The 8,912-nt window shown below is 36.7% G+C and overlaps 1 protein-coding gene across 1 annotated transcript; it reads right to left on the reverse strand.

Annotated features, from left to right (window-relative positions):
• Positions 1-1,155: 1,155 nt before the first annotated feature.
• Positions 1,156-8,905, reverse strand: cUnh9orf85 (chromosome Un C9orf85 homolog). The gene is made up of 4 exons (XM_084114187.1): positions 8,442-8,905; positions 8,195-8,301; positions 7,968-8,081; positions 1,156-2,329 (listed from the first exon to the last, which is right to left on the reverse strand). Exons 1-4 carry the CDS (start codon positions 8,541-8,543, stop codon positions 2,212-2,214), a joined length of 441 nt encoding a protein of 146 aa, XP_083970313.1. The 5' UTR covers positions 8,544-8,905; the 3' UTR covers positions 1,156-2,211.
• Between the last annotated feature and the right edge of the window lie 7 nt (positions 8,906-8,912).

The raw sequence follows: 8,912 nt of genomic DNA on the forward strand, positions 1-8,912 counted from the left end.
TTGATAATGAATTTTGTCTGGACCCAAATGACAGCACAACCGATGAATAATAGTTATTTTAACACAAAAATTATGATTAGTGAACTTTTCAAAAGAGTTGTGGTCACGTGGTGACTCTTTCATCAACACTAATAGGCTCTTTTATGTCTTATAACAATTGCCATTTCGTAATCACTTACTCAACAATAACAGTGTCCATGGAAACTTGACTGTAAAACACTTGGGCATACAGGATATCACAGTCTCATCTGACACAGTCAACAAGTATTATAACAAGAAGACAAACACTTAAACTACATATACAACAGACAAAAAAATAAAAGGCATTGTAATGATACAGAATAAAACCGCATGTATTGTCCATTGCACATGAGACCTGCTCTGAAATGAAGTTACATAATCGCCTGCACATAGCTGATCTTATTCAGTAAGTTCTGCTATTGAGGTGAAAAACAGTCTTGACAGCATTTTCACTTTCCTTATGGCTTTTATTAACTTGGAAAAATAATTAAAAAAAGAAATGAAGAAATCTGTGCACGCAATGGTCATACATGTGATACTGGACTAGCCTCTTGCTTCATTACGTGCACATGGTTAAACAGCATTACATAAATCCAGGGTTAAAGGCTACAGTCTCTTAAATATTCCACTAAACAGTCTATTTTTGGATCCTGTTCTGACACTCATGTTATTAACTTCTCCAGAACTTTGTCACAGGTAGTTCAGAAGGATGCTGCACAAAGGGTGAAACAGACCATTCTTGTTTCAGTTCCTTAAAAATCATGAGTTTGCCCTAAAAATCTTGAAATAGTTGACTATGATCTCACATAACTTCTGCGATCACATGGTGATTTACCATGTTACTTGTCACTCTTTTTTTATTCAGATAAGTTATTCTACAGATCTGTGTTGGTCTTTAACTACTACTTTATGTACTTACAAAAAATTGTTTTAGGCGCAATGTATCTATTGTGTTCATATTGTATTGCGATTAATTGAAAGTTGGAATTAGTTAATGGAATGGATATGGCTTACGGTTTATATCAAATTATTATTTAATGCTCATAATGATATGCAAGAGGATGTTTTAAAAAAGCTATAAAAAAACAATAAAAAAAATCAGACAGCAAAACAGAAAACAGGACAAAGGAGGTGTAAATTTGTGCTGTCTAAGCAGCATGTCAACATTTGCTTGTAGGTTTATTAAATGGACCTGTTCCATCAGTACTTTCTGTTTTTCCATTTACATGAAGACTGTGAAGACCAAATGTACTTAATATAAACTCATTCTCATTCATAATAGATAACATGGATGGCACTGTACAAATTATTGTAATTTTAACTGTAAAAGACTGAAAATGGGGCAATAAAAACCTGTTAATTGGTTATAGTAAGAAAAACTGAAATAGATCTAACCTGACATTGTGTAATTTTACAGTAAAATACTGTTAAACGTACTACTTTCTGAAGTAAAAAGAGCAAATCATCTTGTAATTGTCAATAAGCTGTAAACTGACTTTTCCTAAATTCCCTGTTACACTTCAAATTTGATGGTTTTAATTTTTTGTATAATTTATGCACATTAGGGTTTTATTACATCTTATGTTGTTAAATGAATATTTCTGCATTATTTTAGTGTCACATCATGATGTTACCATGACGTGCGTTTTCTATTTATTAGTATTATTTATTATCAGCTTGTAGAAAAGCTACTTGTGATGAACATTTTACATGTGTTTTTCTCTGTACCACCAGTATTATGATGTTGGATATCAGTTTAAGTTAAAAGTACAAAACAGATTTAAGTAGCAAAATGGCCTTGCTAATTCAGAAGGAAAGGGCTGTTGGATTTACCTTTTTTTGAAAGTTAGGTCGATCTGTAAATGTTAATTTTTACTGTATTTTTTAAAATTATTCTGGCAACAGCTTCTTCAGTGCGCTTTTGCTGATTTTAAAGAAACATCTACTAGAATGAGGGTTACTTTGTCAGTTCATTCTAGATCATAGCAAGTGGTCAAGATGGGAAAAAAACAATCATTACAGCAAACAGGAAAACACCTCCTGGGAGTCTTTCCCCAATTAACAGCAGGTGAACAGGTAAGCAAATGTCCAATATCCACTCTCATTTTCCCTTAGATACAGTGTTCTTGGGTTTAGCGGTTTGCTGGTAATGCATACAGAAGATGGCAAATGTTAATTCACTTTGGCTTCTTAATCACTATCAAATTCATCATTGTTAGTTCCAATGTCATTGAAATCTTCATCCTCCTCCTCATCTCTTTTTTCCTGCCCCTTTGCTTCTACCTCTCCTTCCTCCTCCTGGTCGAGCCTAAAAAAAAAAGCATTGAATTCTAAGCACAGCAGTGAATTCTTAAGCACACTTAATTTGTCACCGTAAATAGTTCAATACACTTCAACATATATACACAACAGATTTAAGTTAAAACTAGAAAAATGCATTTCCGGAGGAACTGCAAAGTGTGCTTGTTCGGGTGCGGTTCACTAACGTTAGCAGGTAGTGGATAAGGGTGCGTTGAAGTTTGCTTGATCTGAGAATTTCAACAATAGTACTTTTTTCAAGATTGTGCAAAAAGGTGTAGACATGTCTACAATGTAGACTAGTGCCAATGGCATTGTTTATGTGGCTTGGTTGTTGGTTTTGAAATAATTGGTTATGAATATACAGCAGAGAGTGGGAGTGTTTTGGGTGATGAAATAGTATTGAAAAGAAGTTGACAGTCTTAATTTACTGTATCCAACAAGCAAATACAAAACTCACCCAGCTGTTCTGTGGCTGAGTGTTCCTTTTGATTAGGAAAAAATTTACTATCTCAAATTAAGGTCTACCGTAATTAGCGATGCTTTGATTGCTGCTGTCAAGATGGTTGTCATCACCTACACAGAAACGCTGATTTTTATAGCCTACCGTCAGTCCTCATATTGTAATTAAATGAAAAACGCTATCAGTTTCACTATTAGCTTATTCTAGCGATGCAATCGCAACAACATGGATAACGCTGTTTGGCCTTGCCTAACTTTATATGCCATATGCGCCATATGCTAGAGTTACACATCCCGCTGCCATTTCAGGGCTTGAATTTTGGTGCGGGAATGTGGGGATTGCGCATAATTTAAACCATTCCCGCAAGGTTAGCTTTTATAGTGCGAGAAATTCCCGCACAAATATATTCGCTTCATCTCAGAGCAAATGATTAAAAAATAAATTCACAGATGCGAGAAAAAAAGATGTCAAACTGTCTTTTATTTTCGAATTTAATTCCTCAATCAGCGCTGGACTGGCATTTTCTGTCTTCCGCTGAGCCCTGGCCGTAGACAGGTCTGCGTTGCGCTGATATTATTCACACTATCGAGTGTAGGTGCAGCATTCTAACATTGAGTCATAATGAGCTGTTTGTGAAGAAATTATCCGCTTCCAAATTATGTCATTTTAATCACGAAATTGAAACATTAAAAAACAATTTGCTCTTTATGGTGTGCGAGTGATAGAGCGCGGCAGCAACGAACCAACTGATCAGCTTGCAGCGTAACATCAACATTGAATGTTCAGCCGAACAGCTGATCATAGCTGTACAGGGCGCCTTATTATTTTTCATCTCCATAACTATATCTAGTAGTAAAGCTAATGCAAGGGCTAGAAATCAATTAATCTTTTGCTGATACTTCCTTGTCATCATGGAGAGCGCAGTTCATGGTTGCATAGCAACGACAGACGCACGGGACAGCAAGCGCTTGTGGAAAGGAGAGAGCAGCGCGCACGCGCTTTCCACTTGTTTTTACACATCTAAGGTGCGTTCCATTCGACAGGGTCCATACGCAGTGTTCACTGCTCCCCTACTCCCTGAACACGGTATATCAGTTGAAGTGGACTTCACTGACAATAACCGCTCATTTGAAACGCCCTGCAAACGTCATCAAAGAAAGTCAACGACGGGGTCGCGCAGATTATGATATAACATAAATATATATAGAACTATATTCATATTTTAATTTTTATTATTATATTATATATTTACAATTATATTGCACTATTTTACAACTAGGCTACCTAAAATAAAATCACTTTACTTCACAAACTAGCTAAGCTGGCTGCATTCACTGAGGTAAATTATAATCATCAAAAGTAGTATATGTAATATTCACAACAATAACCGTTAAAATACTGTCATTTGTATAACAATGGCGAAATGTATGAATACTTACACACATACGTAAACTCCTCCATCATTAGTTATGACCGTTCTGACTGGTGATGACGTGGTGCGCGAAATGACAGTTGGGTGATCATCGCTCTCCACTTCCTGTGAAGTGATGTATCGATGTTCCCTTATTCCCTATGCCGTGCGCAGTGCCCTTCGAACTGAACATGTTCGCTCCCTTCGGATTGGAATCGCACTTAAGATGGCGGAAAACCCTGTGAAGTCCACTTCGCAGTCCACAACGCACCTTAGAGCGACGTTGTTGATTGTTTGAGCAATGTGACTGCGCATTTCTCCTTGTTTTCTATTGTTATGCGCAGCATATTTCCCGTGCGCACAAACACAGCCACAGACAATTAATTGTTTGTTCGGTTAGCGAAGAAGAGCATGATGTATTTTGTATAAAGTTTTTGTTTTTGTTTGTTATTAACTGTTTTGAGAACTGGAAATGCACAATTCATGCATACAAATCTGTATATATTAATAAATGAAGATGATTAAATAAGACCGATGCAAAAAACGAAATTCAGGCCCTTGCATTTATTAAGACAAACCTAGTAAAAACGAATGCAGTCTATACACTGACTTGGCAGCTCTGTGAAAAGTAATATAACAGTGCCACCTACTGTCTAAATGCATTAACATTAAATGTGTGAGGTGAAACTCTTTTGCATAGACATAGGTAAATGGGTTTGTCAATTAGCCTGAAATAAAAAAAAATAAAAAAAAATCAGATCTTGTGCATCCTCACATTGGAGTCTCGAGTTAATGTACAAAGTTTGGTTTCGATACGTGACAGCGTTCCTGAAATATGACCTACTTCCTGTTTTGGCGACTAAGCCGCTGATTTCGTTTGGCTGTGACGGGCAAATGCTTCCGAAAATCAAAAATCCTTCTAGTAACTTTTGTGAGGCTTGGTCCAAGGATCATGTACGTCTAGTTTCGTGAAGTTCGGACCAAATTTGTGACCTGTGAAACTTTAGTTTCGCTTTCTGTTCAATCCACTATGGCGGACAAACGACATGGACTCGTGATGTCATCTTCGCGAGCAACTTACACCGGTACTGACCGTACGTTTTAAAGTTGGAACGGTGTTTCTGTCTCAAAGGGCCTAGGCGCAGGAGCTGGCCAAAATTTATCTCCCGGGAATAATAATAAGAAGAAGAAGAAGAAGAAAACTTAAGAAGAACAATAAGTGTGCTGCTTTCAGCAAGCACACTTAATAATCTTATTAATTTAGTCTCTCTAATAATGCAATGTTGAAGGAATAGCAGAGCACTGAGCAGCCTGAAATATATGAATATCTTGCTGTAAAAAAATCAATTCACCATTTACTGTATATGTCCACAAGATGGCACATGTGCTGCACTTAAACACATTTTGTTGCCATAATGATGTACAAATTGTGATAAAACAGATTTTTTAGATAAAACTATTATTTGTAAAGTAAATGTTCAGCTTTTCTTTTTAATAAATCAACTTATTTTCCTCAGTCATCAAGCTTGAACACACTGGTCACAGACACGCAGATGTACCTTTTATTTCCCCAAACTGATTTCTTACCAAAACCCCCACAGTCATGTTTCAGGCCATTTCAAGTTTGATTTTTAGATGACAAAGCGGTGATATCTAAGTGGCCGAGTTGTTTGTTTACTTTTTAATTAGTCTTTAACTAATTTAACGCCATCATTGTCTGATTATACGGTGGCCGAGAGAGCTCAACGCGCTGCAACTGAAGAAAACACGTGCAAATAGAAAAACACTCGCAAATTAAGAAAACATCTTCATCAGTTTCACAACACATGTGTGCTTCAAATACTCAAAACACAACCAAATACAGAAACGCGCTGCAAAAGTTCACAACACAACCAAATACAGAAACGCACTGCAAATAGCACAGACCACAAAGGAAATGTTTCCAGGGGACCCCAATTTAGTGACGAACACGGCTGGGACGTGCTTACAGCTCAAAGTCTACTTTATTTTATTTTTTTTTATTTTTTTTTGTGCAAAACATAAAGAGATGACATTTATAACTGTTGTATTACAAATTTATTAAATGTTTAATTTAGGTGTACATTGAATTTAGCATGTTAAGGTTATGTATAAATGATGATTATCAGAGTTTCTAGCAATAGACTCCGGCCAGTCCTGTTTTACTGAAACTCTTAATGGCTCTTGGAGCTTGTGTTTTAGCAAGAGAGTCCTGCCAGTCCTGTACTCGAGTCTCAGCATTTGAATAGATATGATGAGTGGATTAGGACTGGAAACACTCTCAGTCTAGAACAGGTTCCTAAACCTGTCTCATCACAAAGTTTTGATTCCTGTCCCTAAATGTATATAAATTGTAAGAGAACGTTCCCTTAGTCAGACTGTTGGAAGAACTGCAGCAACGTACAGCGAAGTTCTCAATAAAGAATAACTTCTGTTTGAACGCGATCCCAACGTCTCCTGGTCTCTGCTTTGAAGAAAAAGTTTCCTACATGACATACAACTTTGTATACAATATACAAAATGTTAACAATATGTTCAATGTCATCAGAATACTAATGAGAAAAGAACAATGAGCTGAAAACTAAAATAAATAAATAAAAAAGACAGAGAAAAAGAACATGAGGGAAAGATGTTAATCTATACATCAGTTACATTGTACAAATGTTGTCATGTTATGTTTAAATAAGTTTCATAAGAAATGTTAGGTAATGCATGGTCCAAAGATAAGATGGAAAGTTTTAAAGTTGAGACACTCACACACAGATAGCCTTTATAACGCATGTTTTAAAAACCTTTTTTGTATAAAATGTATATTTATTTGCAACAGTTATGTTAACAGCAATAATAATATATTTCTGGCAATAACAGCTATTCAGTTGATGGACACGGTGCTGAGTTGTCATGGGAACATCCCAGGTGAAAATAATGAGGAAATTACGTTGTATTTCGTTGCTCCCTTCAGCAAGCGCGTTCCAAACGGCTAACATAATGGCACACAAGTGCCCTGCACCCTCCAAAGTCCCCACTTCAAGGGCTCTGCCGTCTGCCCTCAGAAGGGAGTAGGGCATAGGGATGCTCACAAGAAATAAGTATGTCCCAGCCGGGTTCGTCACTTATTGGGGTCACCTGGAAACGTTTCCGTTGTGGTCTGTGCTATTTGCAGCGTGTTTCTGTATTTGGTTGTGTTGTGAACTTTTGCAGCGCGTTTCTGTATTTGGTTGTGTTTTGAGTATTTGGAGCACACGTTGTGAAACTGATAAAGATGTTTTCTTAATTTGCGGGTGTTTTTATCCTGCGATTTATCGCAGGAACCAATCATAACCGATAATATCCAATCAGACAAGATGGAGGCATTGCCTCCTCTCACGTGACTTTCCCCCATTCATTCTCAATTACCCCTCATCAAACTTACAGCATGCTTTTGGGGATCTGTTAAAAGGAGTGACTTTTACACTTTTTAATGTCACATTTTGTAATATTTGCACTTTTTTATTTTGTGCAATATCGATTATTTTCTCATCCAGTTTTTTTTGAGACACTGCCTCCCTTGCCTCCTCAGAGGAAACGCCCCAGATAGATAGATGTTACATGATGCAGTCTAAACTTTACAGTTGAATATTGCAGGGCATGTTTTAAATATTTTCTCAAGTATTTACATTACGTAAATATAGATTTATACTAAAGTAGTGCACTATACCAATTTGCACATATTTGTACATGATCAGATGTTTCAAAAAGAGGTCTGAATCTACTTACGGAATAACAATCTCTTCCTTCTTTCCACATTTGGCACAAAGCTCCAACTTTAGTGCACATGGCTTACACATGACATGATAGGCATCCTTCACTGTTTTCTGAAGACACTTCACACTAAAAAACAACCCCACAGAAACAACATATTCAGAAGAGGTTAAGAGGTTAACTGTGGAAGAGTTTATTTGCCTATTATCCGTTACTATGCAATAAATCCTCGCTCATCTCACCATTTTCGTAGCTGTGTAAGGGGCTTGTATTTGTTGTACTTGACTTTCCACTCCAGCACACCTTTGCAGTGTTGGCAAAGACCATCATGAACCTTTGTTTTGGCTTTCTGGAAACAGAAGAATGCATACAAATTCAAACAAAATACACGAAAAAATATCTTGAACATCGCAATAGCAACAAAGCTGATATTATATAAACGTTAAATAAGAAACTAACGTTACACTGTTTATTGTAGCACGAGCTTACCTTAACTTGTGCGCTTGCACCGTACTTGTCATTTTTGAAGGCAATTACATTCTGGTGTTTTTGGCCTCGCGAACGGGAAACATTACCTTTTTGATTGCTCATTTTAACGTTAAAACATATGAACTATATTACCGGTAACCGTTTAAAACGCCTAAACAAGAAACCGCGTGGCTTCACACGTTTTAAAGTGACTATTGACGCAATGCGAAAATAGCGGAAGTAAATAGCAATTGGTTAATGCTTTTCAACTAAAAAACCGAAACGAAAGATTGCTAACTTCACAAAGCACGGCAAACGTTAAAAATGTTTAGCTCTATTTAATTCTCAACAAAGTTAGCATTATATAGAGTTATGGATAAATAACGGCAAAATCATTAATCAACTTGTTATTGTGTTTTCGACATCATCCGTGTGCAGAGAGGACGCGGGTGATTGGTCGAGCATATCTATCCATTAATCTGATTGGCCAAT

This window comes from Abramis brama (assembly GCF_963993115.1).
Source record: "Abramis brama genome assembly, chromosome: 5".
NCBI classification, from domain to species: domain Eukaryota; kingdom Metazoa; phylum Chordata; class Actinopteri; order Cypriniformes; family Leuciscidae; genus Abramis; species Abramis brama.

Coding starts and splice junctions, on each gene's coding strand:
- cUnh9orf85 (XM_084114187.1), bottom strand. CDS start 8,543: ATGAGCAATCAAAAAGGTAATGTTTCCCGTTCGCGAGGCCAAAAACAC. Junction 8,302..8,441: donor GTGCAAGCGCACAAGTTAAG/GTAAGCTCGTGC, acceptor TTCTGTTTCCAG/AAAGCCAAAACAAAGGTTCA. Junction 8,082..8,194: donor CTTACACAGCTACGAAAATG/GTGAGATGAGCG, acceptor GTTGTTTTTTAG/TGTGAAGTGTCTTCAGAAAA.